This window comes from Neodiprion virginianus, chromosome 1, assembly GCF_021901495.1.
Source record: "Neodiprion virginianus isolate iyNeoVirg1 chromosome 1, iyNeoVirg1.1, whole genome shotgun sequence".
Taxonomy (NCBI): Eukaryota; Metazoa; Arthropoda; class Insecta; order Hymenoptera; family Diprionidae; genus Neodiprion; species Neodiprion virginianus.
The window spans coordinates 33,926,734-33,948,058 of NC_060877.1; the positions used below are offsets into that span (position 1 = coordinate 33,926,734).

General features: G+C 36.2%; 3 protein-coding genes and 1 long non-coding RNA gene across 11 annotated transcripts; 2 read left to right on the forward strand and 2 right to left on the reverse strand.

Moving 5' to 3' along the window:
• Nucleotides 1-241: 241 nt before the first annotated feature.
• LOC124308330 (uncharacterized) lies at nucleotides 242-6,576 on the forward strand. Of its 2 annotated transcripts, XR_006908966.1 has the most exons (5): nucleotides 242-321; nucleotides 3,707-3,922; nucleotides 4,420-4,936; nucleotides 4,998-5,238; nucleotides 6,303-6,576. It is a non-coding gene; the product is annotated as an uncharacterized LOC124308330 (long non-coding RNA). The 2 variants fall into 2 exon arrangements; XR_006908965.1 differs by having other exon boundaries at nucleotides 4,998-6,576.
• Nucleotides 671-4,839, reverse strand: LOC124308290 (serine-rich adhesin for platelets-like). The gene is made up of 5 exons (XM_046770911.1): nucleotides 4,726-4,839; nucleotides 3,726-3,842; nucleotides 3,155-3,259; nucleotides 1,523-1,732; nucleotides 671-947 (listed from the first exon to the last, which is right to left on the reverse strand). Exons 1-5 carry the CDS (start codon nucleotides 4,768-4,770, stop codon nucleotides 819-821), a joined length of 606 nt encoding a protein of 201 aa, XP_046626867.1. The 5' UTR covers nucleotides 4,771-4,839; the 3' UTR covers nucleotides 671-818.
• Nucleotides 6,577-10,332: 3,756 nt separating the features above from the next.
• On the reverse strand, nucleotides 10,333-13,909 carry LOC124296749 (bypass of stop codon protein 1-like). The gene is made up of 6 exons (XM_046747086.1): nucleotides 13,780-13,909; nucleotides 12,752-12,868; nucleotides 12,134-12,238; nucleotides 11,348-11,452; nucleotides 10,886-11,128; nucleotides 10,333-10,636 (listed from the first exon to the last, which is right to left on the reverse strand). Exons 1-6 carry the CDS (start codon nucleotides 13,822-13,824, stop codon nucleotides 10,427-10,429), a joined length of 825 nt encoding a protein of 274 aa, XP_046603042.1. The 5' UTR covers nucleotides 13,825-13,909; the 3' UTR covers nucleotides 10,333-10,426.
• Nucleotides 13,352-21,316, forward strand: LOC124296717 (inhibitor of nuclear factor kappa-B kinase subunit beta). Of its 7 annotated transcripts, none has more exons than XM_046747017.1 (13): nucleotides 13,352-13,780; nucleotides 16,803-17,188; nucleotides 17,366-17,565; nucleotides 17,695-17,853; nucleotides 17,931-18,148; nucleotides 18,228-18,332; nucleotides 18,455-18,593; nucleotides 18,679-18,867; nucleotides 19,324-19,532; nucleotides 19,638-19,925; nucleotides 20,013-20,162; nucleotides 20,380-20,673; nucleotides 20,950-21,221. In XM_046747017.1, the coding sequence occupies exons 2-13, from the start codon at nucleotides 17,077-17,079 to the stop codon at nucleotides 21,011-21,013; spliced, it is 2,127 nt and encodes a 708-aa protein (XP_046602973.1). In that variant the 5' UTR covers nucleotides 13,352-13,780; nucleotides 16,803-17,076; the 3' UTR covers nucleotides 21,014-21,221. The 7 variants fall into 7 exon arrangements, 6 of the variants coding, with proteins under 6 accessions (XP_046602973.1, XP_046602979.1, XP_046602990.1 ...); XM_046747023.1 differs by having other exon boundaries at nucleotides 13,352-13,683; XM_046747034.1 differs by having other exon boundaries at nucleotides 13,352-13,608.
• Nucleotides 21,317-21,325: the final 9 nt, after the last annotated feature.

A 21,325-nucleotide genomic window follows, 5' to 3' on the forward strand; every position in this document is an offset into this window, starting at 1 on the left:
ATTGTCCGAATTAAGTCAAAGTTCGCGATCGTATAAATGAGTCGGTAATGCAGGGCTCTGCCATTACTTCCGCGCTCTCGGCTTTCTCTCGCCAGCTTTGGAATAATACGCCCAACGCTACGGACAACGGCAATTCCGTAAACACCGACCAGCGTTGTGCGCACTCGCTACGCGCAGCTCGCTTTCACCGTTCGAAAGTTGCTCGCAATTATCGATACTCGCGCGGCTTCAGCCGCGTTCGAGCAGCGAAAGGAGAGCGACGTGCTTGGTGTTCTGGGACTGTAGTCGTATTGTTCGGACTGTGAAGAATAATTTGATCAGGTATGTTCCTGACAAATTAAATACCCCTGTATTGTTTCGAAAAGAAATGGTGAAAATCGGCTCAGGAAGTGACGACACAATTATATTCCTCGACTTAACGTATAACATATTCTAAAACGAGAAAACACATTGTCGTGGTGCGCAGTATTTGCAGTTTCCGCCGTTGCGCATGTGCAGTAGATCGATTTGGCGGCTTGAAAATATTTCAAGCGACGCAGAAGCCCTCTTGCCTATCTACTAGTTTACGTAACCAATTGACGTGAAAAGGAATTTTTCGGATGCTGATCACAATTTTTCACGTCGTCAACTTGCAATTGACATGTTTCCGTGTGAAATGCATTAAAGAAAGTTGCAATGATATTGTGTTTTATTATCCGAATTTAATACATATATACTACGTTGGATGTCGTAACGTCATTTATTGTACGACTTGTGAAGAAGTTTATGAACTACTAGGCACGCAATGCCTCTGCACATTTTATTTACTCCGTTGTATCTTAGTCATTATCAGCTGTACATGTTTCCAATAGTGATGATAAATCGTCACAGATATCTATCAGATCCTTCCCCGCGGTCATCGCAGCCGTAAAGCTGCTGGCAGTATTCCCCGTAATGTTAGTACCCACCTGCGCAAAAACATCGTTTTCGACCGGCGTACATGATATGTTAGAAACGAAACCACATACACCACATTCACCACCTAAGAGACAGATCATTGACATCCGCTCACCAAACCGTGTAGAGCCCACTTTCACCTCATACAGAATAGTGTCATACAAATCGTCAAAATTGCCACCCGTCACACGTATTGCCTTTCGAACAAACAAACTTAATAACAATTGTTAACCAGCTACATACGGATATTGCATAAGTTTTCAAAATTTTTTACATTATGTACTTGCAATATTTCTCTCATTGCATAATGAAATATTTTTACAACGTCGTAATATCGCGTTTCTCTGTTAGCAGTACTCTGTATCTACATTGTAGATGGAAAGTAATTTTTTTCACTTATCCAGTGCTTCAATAGTAATTATTCCAAGAAGATCAATAATGAAACAAGTGCTACTCCCCTAGCTTGCTGAACGATTGAGCCATTCAAGTAAGAGAACGCGGAAAAATATGTTTCGGCGTTTGTGCAGAGTGTCTAACGAAATTTTTCTTTCATATGAGTAGTGCAGAAAAATTTGATTGTACTCACCGCAGCCATACACGCATTGGTACTGCATGAGAGCGCGGTTTGTGTCATTTCCTGCATGGTTTCGAAGAAAGTAGTGAAGTAGGTTACTGCAGTGTTGAAATCAGTTGTGGTAGAATTTGCGTAGCTGATACCGCAGTTGGTTGCAGCCGTCGAGGTGTCATTTGCAGAGTATGATTCAATTACGTCCAAACCATTAATATACGCAGCCGTCTGAAGACAAAATAAATAATTCCATTCGTGCCTCAGTTATTCCCAGGATCACAATCGTTGACATCTAACGCAGTTTTAGTAGAGTTGAAATAAGATTATAAGGAAAGACTCATTGTCAGATTACACGAAGCACGTAGAGAGTCAACGACATTTTATTTTGCAGGTACCTACCGCAAGTTCTGTATTTATAGCCCTAATAAGTATAAATGTTACGGTAAAGTCGAGTCAAGTCATGATTATTCTTATCGTGTTGATGAGAATTTTCCCTTGAAAGAAGTCAAGTTTTTTTGTTTTTAATTCTATAAATTTCATGGAATCGTTCCAATGATTTCCAGACCCTGACAGAAGTGGTTTTTTCAATCCTCAAAAGTTTTTTAATTTTGCCGTCAGGTTATTTCGTAATTTTTTTAGAGTTTTCAGAACGTCTCGAAAAATCTGGAACAATCAATGAAGTCATAAGGGTTATATTAAATAGTAAATAACTTTCAAGGAAACGAAGAAACCATTACCAGCAAGGTCTTGCAATTCTCTTCTATTTATGTAAAACTAGCAGCCCGTTGAAACTCCACCAGCGAATATTTTAAAATGCTTCTTGTAGCAAAACATTAGACATAGCTGTATGTTTTCGTGGACTTTATTATAAAGCTCACCGAGACCTCGGAAAATGTTGAACATAACTTTCATCTATTCGTAAGAGTTTAGACAGCGTTCGCATAAGTGTGTGATCGCGTTCCGACTTGACTTACACATATCGTTATATCTCCAAAACTATTGGTCTGGTAATAACATTAAAAAAAAAAAAAAATTTATCCCTGAAAAGACAGAATACTTTATTTTTACTTATGATTCGATGAATCGGGTATCACATGAGGGATGAAAATTCAAATTTTCCAGAACTAGCTATTAATGGAACACTATCATTTTCACAATTTCATGGGACCACTAGCGGAGTAAGACAACAAATTCATCTCAATACGTCCGTTCGTTGAGCAGTAATACGCGACAGACATAAAAAATATATACGCGACGAATCGGTAACCACCTTCTTTTATGAAATCGGTTGAAAATACAACCTATAAGACTAGCCAGACGTTGTATCTATGTGCAGAAAACAAAACAATCGAAATCGGTTCGTTAGTTCTAAATTTATAAGCTAACATACGGACGAATGTACAGATGCCCGCTGATACATGGACAGATTATCTGTAATCTTTTTCCGATTTTCGTACGTCGCCCGGGAAAAGTCTTACATACACTTTAGGGAAAATACTTAAATTTATGGTTTGACCTGGTGAAGCCATGAAATTTTATATCGACTCTGGGAAATAGATTTGCCACGTGATAACTTTAAGGTTTTCAGGACTTTTTGAGTTTCTGTTTTTTAATCTACCTGTTCAATCGCTGTGCTAGAGTGTCACTTACCGTTTCCAAAAATCTCGTGTAAGCGTCATTAGTGAGGCTTGATGCTGACGTGCTTACCACCTCAGCAAGAGCAGATGAAATACTACTCGTGGTATCGATCGCAGACTGAAAATCACAATCAACGATATTTGTAATCTGAAATCTTTCTAGGTTTCAAAAACGAAATAATCGCACTCAGATTACGAAATGCATACTCCTTCGATCGGCATCGGTTGAAACCGAAATTTATCGTTTCTTCATTTCTCAAAGTGCTTTAGTAACGTTCTTACGATACCATAATAATGAATTTTTACTTTCTGATGTGTAAATATTGTGTGTGTTTTTTTTTCTCGCGACAGAAAATTTTTTACCAACAAATTCTTTCCTAGTATTTTTATTTTATCCGAATTCATGTGGGTTTTCTCAGTGGACTTTATTTCCGAAGTCTGAATGAATTTTCTGAGGCTGGATTGTAACCTGAGTACACCCCTACTCGACATTTAATTAATCGATTATCCCTATTGCAAAAAGCCAAGCTTTGTGTTTATTCGGCTAATTTGACCTATTTCACAGTTACTGCAGTCCCACTTACCACGCTGTCAACATCCGACATAATTGAGGTATACTTCGTAGTCATCGTCGTATTCGCTGATGTTGCAGTTGACGTCCCCGACTCCAACATACTGGACAGATCTGTGCCTTGGATACCCTGAGAATAGAATAACGGAGCTCAGACGAAGTTAGCTTGGTGTTAAAATGGGACTAATGTGAAGACTCGGACGATGCGAAGTACGCCAAAAGACAATGGATGTTTTTTTACACATCGAGATAAAGTTGTGAACTTATATGTAATTACGGTACAATCGTGCCAAGTCATAATTGTTTGTTAACGTCTTGATAATAAGGATTGTTTGAAGGGAAAATGTTGCTCATCTCAATATAGAAAAATACCATTAAGTATCCTCCGCCCATCGCCAGCGGGGTGAATTGAAAAATCTCGGGACCAATATTATTATATTTTGATGTACAGTAATGAAGGTCGTCGACGCGAAGGTCAAATTGTTTTTTGTCGGCGACGTTTCGGTTCGAGCTCCGTCGGCCATCTTCAGACAACACAACTTTGAACCCCATTTTATATTACGTAAATGGCAACATAGCAAAGAAATTCATTAGTTTATGCTCTGTTAATTTTATCCACGTGTTCTCTCAATTTAAAACGATGTATAATCATTTACAAGTGAAACAGTAAATTCCATTATACTGAAAGTTATTATAATAATCCCCAGAGAGAACGGGAATCAGTTGAATGGTACATCGGAAGACTTCACAGCAAAAAACCATAAGTCCGTAAAACATTTTGATATTTTGATACATGTTAAAAATTGAATGTAAATAAACAAAGTATCAGTACTACAAAGAATACGGCAATGTTTAGTAACGAAAGAAACGTTTCTCGCATTTTCCGTGAAAAATAACTGGCATTAATTCTACATTGATTTCCAAGTAAGTGTTAATAATTCATTTTGCATAGTTTCATAGTTCTTCTTTATCCAAATCAAGGTTCATCGTTAACATTATTTTATTTTACTCACCGTAACAGCGACCAGGAGGCACAAAGTAATTGCGAATTTTGCCATCTTGAACGATTTGGATTGAGCAGAATACTTGGTAGTCGAATTGAAACAAAGTTGTGATACGATATGCCGAAATTCGCGCTCCTTATATACCTACGCAATGAAACCAGCGTAATCGTGTGCAAATTAAACACTTGTGTAAACCCCGGAATAGGAGGATGAACAGCGAGTAAGTATAGTTCCTCGTCGGGAAAATTTTCCGCTTAATCGTCATGGGTCAAACTTTTCAGAAAGTATGGAGTGGTTAAAGCCACGACAGGAAGTTCTCTAAGCTGCACTAAAGATGTAAAAAATTGACTGCTCATTTTTTGGGAATGAGTAATCTTTCACAAGGCTCACCAGATATTTGGCCTAGGAAACGATTCGATTCTAGGAGAATAATGGAACCTGTTCAGTATAAAATTCTGTGATTTAGGAATATCGGAGGTATCTCAGAAAAAAAATCGAGATGTACAGAGTATTTCAACACAGGTAACTAATTTCTCAAGTCTTATTGCAATTTTCTTTTCTAGGTCGATCACATTAGTCTACTTTGTTGTTTTGACTTTTCATTTTTCAGCTCTGCAATAACTATCAACTTTCTTAAGATTCCTGTTTTGATCGGTATCAATCCATTTTGGATTTCCCATGACTCGTATAGAAATTCCCAGCTTTATTTCAGCCATTAAATCATATTGTATCTAAGCCTGTGCGAATCTTGGAAAAGTAGAAGACCACCAAAATTCATTTACCTTCTCGACAATTCGCAAAATAAACTCGTGTACGCCATTTGTGTAACCTTAGCAGTTGAATGTTTGCTTCGTTAGTATTATTTCTACATCGAGTTACGTCGTAGTGATAAATGAAGAAATTAAGATAAGGTTGATGCTCCAAATTACGACTGATCGTCAGATGGTGCAAGATAAAAGTAATGAATTAATGATTCTGATGCATTTCTTTTTCGCGAAAAGTAGAGAAATATATTGCATTCCAGCAATTTATTTCACAAAGGTAACAAAAACTTTTATTTCCCATTTCTTAAAAAATATACATATATTTATTGGGCTAGAACGAAATTTTTCTTATCGATGTTAGTTATCGTAGTAGGCGATCCATTGCATTACTGGAAAGGAATATTTTTTACGTCTGTAACAGCGAGAGAAATTAGGTATCAAACCTGTTGAATCTAATTATAGGGTTCGCGCTTACAGATGCGTATAATTTTAACGTAGCCCCAACGCACGCGCTGATTCAGATCACTTGTCTAAATATAGCAGAAAATATTGGAGAATCGAAATCGCTATCGCTCTGTTCATCAAACAGGTATACTGCAAATATTTGCATGGTTTTGCTCACTTAATCGTATTATCATCATTTTACCAATCATATAATTATTCTATGTCTCGTAACCGAGTTACTGACATTGAGTTCAATCGACCCCACTGAAGTATCAACGTGCTATTATTGTACCATCTGTTTTTTCCTTTACTTCGAATATTATCTTTCTGTCCCTGATCACAAAACTTGGATTTCTAGCGTTTATACTTTTTCCACAGCGAAAACTTAGACATTAATTGGAGACACTGTGGAATATGTATCGACAGTTTCGTTGGATAATAGGATGGAAAATAATTTTTGCAGTGTCGAGCAAATCCGGACGTATATGTTGAACACGCGTCGACTTTGTGACGTTTTTGAAACCCTCGTGCATGTACAGTCAATCTGAATTTATAAATTCGAATAGATGTCTTGACACAACATGCATGTGAAAGGTGATTGGAACAGATTGCACGAAGATCCTTGATACGTCATCGAATCAATAATATAATTATATTTTATATTATAATATATTATCTTTTGAAAAATGTTGTTTTTGGAATAAATTTAAGCATGATTCGTTGGTTGTTTTTTTTTTTTTTTTACTTTTTTTTACAGCTGTCGTCGATTCAATCCGGTGCGCGTTTATACACGCGCCGTGTTTAAGAATTCAAATACGCAACGTGGCCCCGACAAGTGCACTAATCAAGCCACTTGTTTAAATATTGCAGAGAATATTGGAGAATCAGAATCGCTATCGCTCTGTTTATATAAAGAGTATGTATGTAATATTTTTGGCTAAGTAAATAAATAGACACGTGTGCACGTGGTGACCTTCTCGACACACTTGTTACTATAAGTGTTGGTGTGTGTTTTTTTACCACTGTTAGCGCAGCTTCGTTACCGCGGCTAGCATCATTTGGTTTCTTTCGCATTTCATTTAAGTGTCTTTCAATAATCTCTTCCGAGCCCAGCTTGACTGCGGACTTGTGTGAGTGGACTCAATTTAATTTTATCTGTGAGAAAGAGAGTTTAAAAGAATGTTGTTTTCACGGTCCATGATCGAATAATATTATATTCATCGCTTTTTCTTCCGTTTTAGCTTCATGCGGAAGAATTTTTATTTTCCTTTTAAAGGTTTCAATAATTTTTTCCGCCGCTCCCTTCAATGATCGGTGTGATTCCCATTATTGTTTAATTCATTCATTTTAATTAAAATTTTTTGAATCCTGGCTTAGCTTAACGAGGAAAGCTTAACTATGCTTCAGTACGATGAAAAAAAGGAAATTGAACATTAATTCGAAATTTCTTCATGCGGTCCATTTTGCATCGGGTTTTCGAAAAAATGAATACTTACGGTCCCCAGTAAATGTCAATGACAGGGAACCGTTTATATGTGAGAAATTAGTAAATATTCGTATTCTATAGATTCTATGAGACATATTTTCTCAGGGCGTCCATTTCGAAGATATGCCTTCCTTTTTCAAATTATTTTCCATGAGTACATTTACCGCTCTATTGGCGCTTTCCGTGGCTATAGCTGTTGCGATTCGGTCATCTAATTTTTGTTATTTCTATTTTTAATCATGAGATGTTCAAAGTTTTTGGCTTTGTACCGGTAATAAACTAATCTCTCAATACTTTACCTTCGTTTGCTAATTTGCGATCTCTTGCCAGTGCACGTAACCCTGCCATGAACTGTATAATTGTCACACGATTTTTTTTTCTGCTTTCTTTCACGAAAACGTTGCCGTAATGCTGTCTCATTCACTTTCGGATTTGTGGATTCTTAAGTTTTCAAATAATATCATTTAAGCTAGTTTCTTAAAGCACAACCTTTCTTGATAATACTTTACATTTTTGCTTCAACTTGCGTCGAGAAAATTGCTTTCCTTTTATTTCATCTGTTATTTCACTCGATCCGGAACACAAATCCATTCGCTCTACGAACTCATCCCAATTCTTCTTTCTCACTTTTGTGTGCTGTTTCCTTCAACTTCATTTCACTGCTTGATATTCTTTTGTACTGCTATCCAAGCTTTTTCAGTTATAGCCATTTCATCCTACATTTGTTGCAGCTTATTATCTTTTTTACCTGCGTGAAGTTTATACTCTCGTCGCCACTCAATTGGATAAAGAAAGAACTGAACACACGCTTACATGGTGAAGTTTTTATTCCAACTGTCGTGAAGGGAAAAGTGCGAGTACTTCTGCCCTCATAGACTCGCAACACACAAACATTGACACATATGTAAGCCTAGCATATGGTTGTATCCATACGCATATTCACCTAGGCACTCTAGTAATACCCGCTATACATTCTCGCACAATCAATTTACCAAGTTCAATCAAGCCCAGTGAAGCGTAAACATTCTATTATTCTACCACCTGTTTGCTCCTCTAATTTGTTATATTTTCTTGTGAATATTTAATATATTCTATAATGAGTCGAAGCCACGCAAATGCTATGTACAGTACAGTAAATTCGTGCTGCTAGTAACAAAAACAGTTAATTCTACATTGATTAATGTTCAATTACTGATCATATATATTGTATTGTAGAACATACTCTTGTGTAAATTATTTGCAATTGAAAAAAACGATTATTTCGAATTTTAATTATTCAATTGGCTAATTCATCCTAAGACAATGAATTGATTAATTAATTCTGCGCGTTAATATCTGTACAATAATATAATATGCTACATTAGAGGTCAATGTTGACTTGTTTAAAAATAATCGTAAATTTGAAAATTCACCCCCGGTGATTTTTGATCCATCACAATAAAAATAACACGAATTACTTAATCCTTTTAACGAAATTAATGCGCTACACGCTCACAGCTTTTTCCCCGCATAGTCCTGTAGCTCGATTGATCTCTTGCTTGCATTTTCACTCAAACCAGAGTTCGTAATCCTGTAAATAAGTCGGTAATGCAGGGCTCTGCCATTACCTCTGCATTCTCGGCTCCGTTCGCCGTCTTTGGAATAGTACGCTCGACGCTATTGACTTCCGGAATTTCGCAAACACCAACCAGCGTTGTGCGCATTCGCTACGCGCAGCTCGCTTAGACCGTCCGAATATTTCACCATTGGCGAGACTCGCGTGACGTCATTCGCGTGCAAGCAGCGCAAGGAGAACGACGTGCTCGGTGATCTGGGACTGTAATCATGTTGTTCGGACTGTACGGTGTAATTTGATCACTTATGTTCTTTCCAAATCAAATACCACTGTATTGTTCCGAAATTGTTTGTTTTGAGAAAAAATTTGTCGGAATCGGCGCAGGAGGTGACGACGAAATTATATTCTTTAATTTACCGTATAAAATATTCTGAAACGTGATAAGACGTCGTCGTGGTACGCAGTATTTGCAATTTCCCGCAACTGCGCGTATGCAGTAGGTCGATTTGGTGCTTTGGAAATATTTCAAGCGACGCACAAACCGCCTCGCTTCTCTATCGGTGTACGTAAGCAATTTACGTGAAAACGAAATTTTACAGATGGTGAACATAATGGCTTTTCACGTCGCTTGAACCTTCAGAACGCAGCTCGTTCGTACGCCAATCATTACTCGCGTGATGAGGAAAAATCTCACGCTTTTACGCAAGTGCGTGAAATTTCAAATATAATAATAAAGTGATACTAGGTTGAATTGAAAAAATAATTAGTGAAATATTTTTTTAAATTCTACAATTTAACTGTCTAAAATTTTTCTGTAACAGAATATCTAAACAATTTAACTATTCATGAATAATAATAAATTTAGTAGACGGGATTTTTTTTAGATTACGTATATTTAAAATTGAAATATAGATTCATATGTTATGATTCATATAAAAGAGTAACAATAAGATTTACTTATCGAATACATGAAATAGCTAGTGAGAGTTGAAAGAATAACAATTGTTTGTTACATTTTGGCATGAACAAGTACGAGTACGGTTGTTTAGATTGCTGTGAAATATACGTATATATGCATGTATGTATATATACATTAGAAATGGCGGTTGTAATTACAGGGATAGCCGAAGTATATCGGAATTGTTCGAATGACGATTTTTTTATCATTATCTTTACTTAGGTGATGAAAAAAACTCTCACAGTTGTAAATGAATTTTGTTTATCTTCATATTTTGAGTATTAATAATTTTATATTTTCAATATCCTAAAAAGCATAAAATTTTATCAATGTAAAACAATGTTCGAGCGGTCATTCCAATTGAAATTAGAAAAAATAGAAGTTCTAAAATGAGTGTGAGAGAATAAAATTGCAATGACATTATATTTTATTCATCCGACTTCAATACATATACAGTACGTTGGACTTTATATCGTCATTTAGCGTATAACTTGTTAAGAAGTTTATGCAGCACTGGCGCCCAAGTTCACTGCACATTCTGCGTACTCTGCCGTGTATGTGACTAAATTATCCTGAACCGTCGTCACTGCAGACGAAAGCCCACACGATTCCAATTCCGTCTCTAATTGGCTCATATCTGATATAAGAGCGGTCGCGTTGATCATCACGTTCGAAAAGTCAGTGGCACTCGTGCCTGTAATATCAGCAGCCACCTGCGGAAAAATATTGTTTTAGACTGACTCACATACGTAGGAATCAAACGCGCATACATACGCCAGATACACACATCAGAGATAAACCGTTCACATTCACTCACCGAACCATGTAGCCTCCACTTTCACCTCATACGGAACATTGTCACACAAATCTTCACAACAGCCACATGCATTGTTTTTGAAAAAAATTAACTTAATAACTTTTATTCTTCTGTAAGCACTACAGAAATATTAGAGTGCACTTACCTCTGCTATACATGAAATGTAAGTCCAGAAATCGGTACTGCACGAGTTCGCTTCTTCTGCCGTATCATACAGGTCTTGTAGGAAATCTGAGAACGCAGTTACCGTTGCGTCGTACTCAGTATTCAGACTAGTTACATAGGTACTAGCGCAGCTGGTTGTGTTAGCAATTGCATTAGAGACAATTGTTTGAAACTCCGTAACTAAGGTTGTACACGAGCTCAAGTCCACATTCGAATCGGAATACTGTTTGGGTGCATGAATTTTTCGTATTAGTAATTTATGAAAATTTTACTGTCACGTCTAGTGAAAAATTTTTCATACAGTTTGGCAACTTAAAACCCTGAAATTTCATGTCAACTCTATAAAATCGATTAACCACGCGATAAATTTGACGGTTTTACGTCGTCAGGACTTTTCAGGATTTTCAATTTATTCCAACTTGTAAGTCATTCTTCAACTTACCGATTCAACAACTGTTGCCATTTCACTAATCGCCAAGGCTGCGGTTGCGTTAGCTACCGATTCGAATGATGTGGCTGCGGTCAAAGCAGATTTGAACCCAGTTGCCTGCGAATAAAGAAAATAATCCCATTCGTGCCTTAGATACTCCGAGCATCATAATCGTTGGAATCAGACGCATTTTCGATGGAAATGAAATAAGAATTTAAGGTAACCCTCGGATAACGCGAAGCCCCCCGAATGTTACGACATTTATTTTGCAGGTACCTACCCAAGTTTTTGTATTTATAGATTTATTTTGTATATATAGATAGATAATTTTGTATTTGTAATACAGATTTTGTATTTAAATTTTATGGAATCACTGCAATGATTTGAAGACCTTGATAAAAGTGGTCCCTTCAATCCTCAAAACCTTTCTAATTTTGCCGACAAAATTTTTGGTTTTTTTTTTTCTCCGTTTTCGAGCGTCCCGAAAAATTGAAACTACAAATGAGTCGTAACGGTTGAAGTAAATAGTAAACAACTTTCAAGCAAATGAAGATACCATTATACGTGTATAGTTTTTTGTGACTTTTTTTTTCTATTTTTGTACACGGGTCGAGAAAGCTTTTACTTTTACGCTAGGGAAAACAATTCGTAAATGCATAGTTTGACGTTACAAAGTCATAAAATTTTACGTCGACTCCATGGAATAGATTTGCCACGTGTTAAGTTTGACGTCTTCAGAAGTTTTTAGGTCATTGTCTTGATTTTCCTGTTTAATCGCTGTAGTAGAATGTCACTTACCATTTCCGTAAACACCGACTCAACTTCAGTAGCGAAGGCCGTTATTCCAGAGGTTGACGTCGTAGTAATAGTAGATAAAATAGAACTTGTGCCGGTGGAGCTACTCTGAAAATCACAATCATCGAGATTCGCACATTTAAAAGCTTTCAAAATTTAAAAATGAAATAATCGTACTCGAATTACGAAATGCATAATTCTTTGATCGCTGTCAAACTGAAACGGCATTTGTCGTTTCTTTTTTTTTTTCAAAATGTTTTAGTTACGTTTTTACAATACGGTGATGATCTTTGCTTTCTGATACGTAAACAATGTAGATTTGTCTTAGAACACGAACATTTTTTTATCAACAATTTTTGTCCTACTGTTTTTATTACACCCACATTTGTGCTAGTTTTGTCAACGGGTTTTATTAGAAAAAATCTAAACAGGATTTTTGATGTTGGTTTAAAATGAAGCTGACCTGGGTACGACATGTTCGAACATTTAATGAACGAAACTGAAAATGAGCTATAGAGGACAACGAATGCAATCATCCGATCATGACCGTTGCAAAAAAGGTAAGCTTTTTGTTTATTCAGCTAATTTGAACTGTTTAATCAACATTGCAGTGTCACTTACCACACTGCTCATTTCTGAAGTAATTGAGGACATCAAAGATGATATCGTCGTAGTTGACGACGTTTCACTTGACTCCATCGCCGCTATAATATCGGTAAGACTCGAGCCTTGGATACCCTGAGAAAACAAGTATGGTGTTGAAATAAAAGTGCAAAGACGAAGACTCAAATGATGTGAAGCACGCCGAAAAACACTGATATTTTTTTGAATGTATCAAGATCAAGCTGTGAATTTACATGTAATTACGGTACAGTCTAGTCAAGTCGTAATTATTCTTATCGTCTTGGTGAGGATGATTCTTTGAAGAGACAGTGAGTGAAATCGGGTGTTTCGTACTCGAAATCCACGACTGAATTTTTCTGACATTGACATTTTTGAAAAAATGTTTTGGACAGGGTCATCTAATCGCGTGGTAGAAAACTGGAGTAATAATATCTATAGAAACGATAGAAAAAACTATCTCACACTCAACGGGGTAAATCCGGAAAGTAGGTTCTGTTATTAACATATTTGGATAGGAGTTTTTGTAACCGTGATGTATACAGTGATGAAGTTTGCGGATGTAGAGGACAAATTGTGTTTATCGGCGACGTTTCAGTCTGCGTTCGGCCGAACATCTTGCGGCCACAAAACTTTGAACACCATTTTAGGTTGAGAATAATTGGTGATTGGGACATATGACGAAAAAACAAAAATGTTTATTAATAACGTTCTGGTACACTAACCTACGTGATGCGATATCTTGAAACCGCGCAGCAAAAAATCTCGAGTCTAAAATACATCGCATGATATTCGGATGGGTGTTAAAGAAACAAATGTTACTAAACAAAGTGCGATTGCTTCAAAAAATACGAACAGTGAGAGTGATAAATGAAAAATTTCGCATATTTTTGTCAAAAAATGACAGGCATTGATACTGTATTGATTTCCAAGTGAGAGTTCATCATTAAGCGACGATTTTGCAAAGTTTCATAGTTCTTGTTTGTTGAAATCAACGTCCATCATTAACATTATTTTATTTTACTTACGGTAACAGCGACCAGGAGGCACAAAACAGTTACGAATTTTCCCATGTTAAACGACTTTGGTTGAGCAGAATAGTTGGCAATCGAATTCAGACGGAGATTTGATATAATATGCCGAAAACGGCACTCCTTATATATGGAATGAAATCATGGTGTTGTGCGCAAATTCAACACTTGTGCAAACCGTGGAATTAGCGAATAAACTCGTAAACACAGCCCTTCATCTCGAGTATCACCGTGTGATCGTTATAAATCAAATTTTGCAGGCACAATGGAGTGGTTGAAACTACGGCTTAAAATTCTCAAAGCTGTAATAAATATGTAGAAAATTGATAGCTAATTTCTTAGAAATAAATAATCTTTTACCCGGGACACAATAGATTTGGCCTGAGAAATTACTCAATTCTATATAACAGGTATCGAAAATCGTTCTGTGGGAAATTTTGCGATTTTAGAATTTCGGAGGTTTCACAGAAGAAGTATCGGGATGTACACAATATTTCTATATGGGTAGCTAATTTCTCAAGTCTTGCTGCGCCTTCCTTTTTCTAGGTCGATTAGATTAGTCATCCGCGTATCGATATTTCTACTTCGCTCTTTGGGATTTTCATAGGGTCCATTTTCTAATTGAACGCTTAGTGTATATTATTTTTAGATATTTCTTGCAGCTCTGCAACAAGTGGAAAGTTTCTAGAAATGACTGCTTCGATCGCTATTAACGCATTTCCGGTTTTCCATTACTCATACGTAATTATCATTCACAAAAACATCAAATATTGAACATAGTTTTACAAACGATAGTCTCAAAACTCATGTAACGTGCTTTGCTTCGACAATTTTCAGTCACATCATATATAAGCCTAGGCACATCTTGAATAAGTAGCAGATTACAAAATCTCATTTGCCTTCTCAACAGTTTGCGAAATAAACTCGCGAACTACGTCCATATAATCTCAACTGTTGAATGTTTACTTCACTAGTATTATTTCTATAGCGAGTTTGATAGTATAATTGCCAAATGGAAAACTGAAAATAAGTTTGATGCGCCGAATTGCAACTGAGTAAGGATAAGGTAACAAGAAAAAGGAATAAACGGTTCCGACAAACTGTTTTTCGTGAAAAGAGGAGAAATATATTTTGTTTCAGTAATTTATTTGTTGAATGTAACAAATAATTGCATAGCAAAAAAATCTTTCTAACCTGTCATAGCGAGAGAAGTAATATAATAGGGATTGAAAACAATTTTGCAGAGTCGAGTGAATTCTGACGGATGTTTCGTTTCATATCGACTTGGTGTATGTACAGTCTATCTAAGTTTAGAAATTGGTAAAACAAATGTTTTGAAGTAACTTATATGAAAGAATACTTGAACAGATGGTACCAAAAATCGTGATACGTCATCGAATGACAAATATCACTATTATACATTCGCACGTCAGAACGTTACTTTCCACCCGACTTGTTATTCTTTGCGCAGGTGGTGCAGGCGTTAAATTAAAAGTGATTTTTTTTCTTTTTTTTTTGTGACAACAAGGTACGTACATTTTATTTTTTCATTCAATTAGTCCACTTTTCTATGATATATCGTCCCCATGAAGCACGCGATGTTGCAAATCACATTTCGAGAGACACAATTTTTTGGGTACTATCTAGTTTGTGATTATCATTCCCTGAAAAAATTCATTAAGGAATTACGGAATTCGAATCCAAGTGCTGCAACTTTTGGAGGTCAGACTCCTTCAGGAAATTTTGTTTTTCGAATCCGTATGTTTGGTCTTTTTTTTCCACAGCTATCGCTGACTCGCTCCGATTCCCGTTTATGCGTGTTAGAATTCAAATACGCAACGTGGCCCCAAGAAATACGTAATTGAGGCCACTTGTTCAAATATTTCACACAATACATAAGCGAGGAATACTAGAATTGCTGTCTCTGTATCCATAAAAAATGGTACACTAAAAATATTTTCATGATTTTACGCACCCATTCGTAAAGTCACATTTTTACTAATTGTATGAAATACGTATATTCTTCTTCGTTTCGCAATCAAGTTACCGAGTTTAACCGACCCCACTGAAGCATCAATATTCTATTATTCCACCGTTTGTTGTTTGCTGTACTTTGGATATTTTCTTTCCGTTCCTGTTCACGTGAATTGGATTATTAGCATTCTGAGTGTTTTCATCATATCATCATATCATATCATCATACATCCTACATCATACATCATACATAGTATTAAAAGTTCGATACTTCACTTGCGATTAGCTAAAACAGCGTTTCGATTGTATGCCTACGAAAATTCAAGATCGAGAGAGCAAATGAAAAGTTGCTGGAATAATTATGAATATTACTGTTATGGGATACATGGAGGAGCAGGGGGACGAAGAGGACGAAGGTGGTCGCAGGTGGTCGGAGGTGGTTGGAGGTGTTCGGTAATAGTGGAAGGTGGTAGGCGCCGGTAGGAGGTCTTAAGGGGTGGTAGAAGGTGGTAGGAGATAGTAGGAGGGGGGAGGAGCTGGAAGGAGGCGGTAGGAGGCGTTTGGAGGTGGTAAACTTTGAAAACTGGTCACAAAAATTTAACCAGGGGTATCCGTCTTTATACACATTCTTCAGTCAACGTCGAGGATGAGCCGATTTCCGCGTTACGGCATCAGCGCTGTGACTCGCCGAATCTCGGCCAATGTTTTCCCTTACCGACCGAATCTCGACTGAATTACTAACTTACCGACTAGCGCTTTGCTCAATTTCGTACATCCTACCCTGGTATAAAATATATGCTTGTCCCATTCTAGCTAACTGCTAAATTGTGTTTCAACTGTTTGCTCTGCGGTGCTGTAGTCGGTTACACCAGGGTCACACGATTGGTCAGTGACATTCGTAGTGTAATGAGTGATAAGATGTTGCGGAAAACAGAGAGAAACCTCGGAAAATAGAGAGAAACCTCGGAAAATCTGTGTAATTCTTTGCCGCTATGTATCTTGTACCAAATAATTAATATTAAGAATCTGTCCCGACTATGAAGTAGATTAGTCAAGGCTCGTTGCAGCGGTGTAAAATGACTGAACCAACTGACGTTTCGTCGTCAGGCTAGGATTAGAGTTGTCAAATAGAAAACAAAAGCGCGGCATAACCAAGAAAGAATTTATCCTTCGCCAAAGATTCTGCGAATTAATAAACTTGAGTAAGGTAACCCAGAGTATGATTCCTCATTTCTTTGAACATTATTGTACGTGCACCTGTCATCTCGATCCTGATCACTTAACCGACATAGTATAAACCATAGTTTGTGAAATAAATAAATGCCAGCTGCAATGGATACTGATAGTGATTGGATCTCTGAGACGATCCTTGGCTCTGGCGGTTTTGGGATCGTTGAGCTTTGGAGAAATACTCATACCGGGGACAAAATAGGTGAGCTCGGTATTGCCGATCCTGAAACAAAAGGATGTTCGATAAATACTCTTTTGACACTTACTTGTATAAATTGCGCATCGCCGCTTAAGTTTTAACAGCGATCAGGCGTAATAAGTACATTATTTATCGTAGTTTTAATTAGAATAATTAGTACTGATGACTTTCTACCTTTAGCAATAAAGAAGTGTAAATCTGGTGATGCTCAATTAACTGAAAGGCAGAAGGAACGATGGGTGCATGAGGTTAATAAAATGAATCAATTGAAACACCAAAATATTGTCGCTACTAGACCTTTGCCAGATGAATTGAAAAACGTTGAAGGGCCACTGCCTGTACTTTGCATGGAATACTGTTCAAAAGGAGATCTCAGACTTGTAATTTTGCTATTGAAATATTTTTGTTTGCAAAAGTAATGTGAATAAAATAATGGTTCAAATTTTACGACCAATTGAATCAACTCGTATGCAATAATTTCTGACATCTTTTTCAATTATTGATTGTAGGTATTAACTAAGAGTGAAAATTGGTGTGGCTTGGCAGAACCAGATGCCATGCAAATATTCGGTGATGTCGCTAGTGCCATCAGTTACCTTCACTGTCAAAAAATAACACACAGAGATTTAAAGCCTGAAAATGTAGTGTTGCAAGAGAGGAATAATAAGGTAATGTTACCACTTATATTTGTGTATTCCGTTCCCTTATATTGATAGTATTCTTTAAATCATTATTCACCTTACAGGTAATCTACAAATTAATTGATCTTGGTTACGCCAAGGAACTGGGACACGATAGTATCCACGCGTCTGCTGTTGGAACGTTATATTATGTTGCTCCAGAAATATTGTGGGCAGAAAAATATACTTGTTCTGTTGATTACTGGAGCTTAGGAATTCTGTTTTATGAAGTAATAACTGGCTCAAGACCATTTTTGCCAAACGAAACAAGTCCTATAGAATGGTAATAAATTTTCGAATGAAAATACCGCAATCATTCGAAAATATTCCTCACTTGAGATTTATCAATTTTTCATACCCAGGAGGAGACACGTCTCACGTAAATCAAACGATGATATATGTGTCCAATACGAAGATGGCAGCGTAGTTTATAAGCAAGATATTCAAGATCCCACTGATATATCACCGTAAGATGATGCACATGTGATTCAATCTTCAATGAAAATAAGAAATTATTTTAACTCGTTATAATATGCATACTTTTGTTCAGATTGTTCTAATGATATTTTTTATAATACTATTGCATCAGATGCATCAGAAATGCTTTGAAAGATTGGTTCAGAACTGTCCTACAATGGGATCCAAAAAAACGTGGGCGGCAATGCCAGAAAAATGGTACCGAAATCGTGGTTGTATTTTCCATGCTTGCACAAATTTTATCCAAGAAGGTACATCTGAAACATAAAAAATCAGAATTCAATGAAAATTGATTTCCACTTATCAATTGTGCTGATTTTTTTGTTTGATGTACAGGTGATTCACGTCTTCTGTGTACCGCATTATCGTATATATCACTACGAAATATCGAGTGATACCACTCTTGAGCAACTGAGATGTTTGATCGAGCAAGATACTCAAATAAGTATTTCTAGTCAAGAATTACTTGACCCTGATGGTGATCTTCTGGAGGATGATGGGATTATAAAATTAAGCGACCTACGAGTGAGTATTTGAATGCTCAGAATAATTGCAAAATTTCATTGGAAAGTTATTGATCTCTAAATGATTCCCTCTGTAAATGATGCAGGGATTGAGATTGTTGTCTCTCTGAAGGCTTTGAAAACAGTAAAAAGAGTAGAGGTACACATGGATCGGAGAAGCCACTTTCCTTCAAGATTGACAGAAGCATTGAACATGTGTTGCCTCACTAGTTAGCGCATCCATTTTGCTCAATGCTTGCATTGTTGCCCCTTGACTTCAATAATGTCGCAAACTAATCTATTGAAATTTTAGTTGACAAATCTCTTCTGTAAGATCCTGTGTTGATGAATTTAAAAAGAATGATTACAGAAATATTTTTCTTATTAAATAATTTAACCAGAATTATTTAGTTGCATCTCATTTTCAGACCGATTATTTCAGTCATTACACTGATTTCGGAATTTTTATTTATTTTAGGGTAGGTTATTAACGCTTTCGAAAAAAGAAAGTGTGCTTAGCGAGATACCTGATCCAGAAGTGCCGTATTTGGTTAGAAAAATCATTGAAGCACCAAGAATGACAATGACCAAATATGAATTGCAGCGGTGCTATTCCGCTGCAATATTTTTTGTAAAAAGAGAAGCTCAACTGTTTCGATCTTACATATTGGCTCTGTGTACGAAAATGTTCGTAACTGCATATGCGATTAAAATAAATAATTATTATTCTTTGGCCTACTATCTCCATCAATGAATTTAGCCACAACCATACCTGTTATTAATCATTTGCAGCGATCTAGTCAACTCCAAATTCGATACTATATCATCAAAGAAAGATAACATGGCCTCAGGCTTCAACTTACTCCAGGAAGAATTTCACTCAATGTGTGAATTAATACAAAATGATGGAACTAACGTCTTAGACACATTGAAGAACGAAATTCAAAATCTAACACAGAAGCTGCAATTTCTCTCAGAAACGGTCCATGCTCTCAAAGCAAAATGCGATAAAGTTTTACATGTACGAAACATTTTAACCAAGCTTGGAGATATTGAATGGACAACAGAATACAGAGAACTGTAAGTTAAGAACACCACTACACTATTTCTAATATTAAATTTATGGATTGCAAAAATATTTTGCGTTAATATCATTTCACATCTCAGTTTAGAAAAAGCACAAGGTATCGTTGAAAACTCTAAAATACTCTCTGAGAAGATTAAGCACCAACCAGTTCGTATGGCCAAGTTTATATTTGAACTTCTGAAATGTCGAAAAAATCTAATGAATAATGAACAACTCATCAATATAAAAAGGTACATTATTAAATTTCCACAATCCAAAAATTTATGAAAAATCTCTCAAATGGAGTTGACTTGTTTTTATACATGTTATCAATAACTCATTATGATGATTACATTACTTGTGAATTTTTGACTTCATTCTAAAGGAGCAGCTTTGTTTATTGCTGTCAGTCACTTAACGCACTATAAATCTTTGATATCATTTCTGTTCGATTTTTCAATTTTACAGTGAAATTGATCATGTGTCGACGGCTCAGGCAGCAAAAGATCTCTCAATGCAAGAAAAGTATATTGAATCTGCTGTTGCATTGGTTGGTGTTTACCGAGAACAAATTTCAAATTTGCATAAGAAATGGGAAAATTACAAGCAAGTGGCCAGTTTTCCCAAAAATTTAGAAAGCATGGATGTAGAATGTAACGTTGATGATAACCGTGAATTGGAATCTTCCGTACGAAGTCTGAATGAAGAAGATGGTTTGACCAGTGATAATGTTATCTATGATAACTTGGTAATACGATACCTGTGAGTACTTATCTTGTGGTAATTCATTACCTATAAGTATTCATTTTCTTGATTACTGATTAGGGAAAGATAGCAAAAAACCATCGAGTTTGTGCTGCAGAATCGTGTTGCTGTCAGAAATGTTGTTCAATAGTCATGCTGAGATTTATTTTTCACACAGGCATTTTTTCCCCAATACTTCATGCCTCGACACGTGTATAATAAGTCGTAGGAAATTGTCTATTGTACCGAAAACGTCGATGTAGCAACAATAAGATATAATTATATTATTTACAGGATGCTCGACGTTATTTCTGAAACATATGAAAAGTTTAAACAAATAATGAACCTGAATCCATAAAGAGATGAAATCAAACAGAAAAAATAATTTTCAAACTTACGTTAAAAGTATATAAAACTACGTTGTATTTTACTCAAATATTTTATTACCGATTTTTCATAAAATACATAATTGCTAGATGGTAGGTCTATTATAAACTGTCAGTTATGAATTTTGATTTTATACAGTGTGATATTTGATACGAAAAATATAATACTTTTTTAAGCAACACCTGTCTATATCTTATCCCTAGATAACGTATACAAACAGAAGACGTGATTTATGATTGTGAATATTTATCCACAACTATGGAGTTTTTATAACAAATCAATA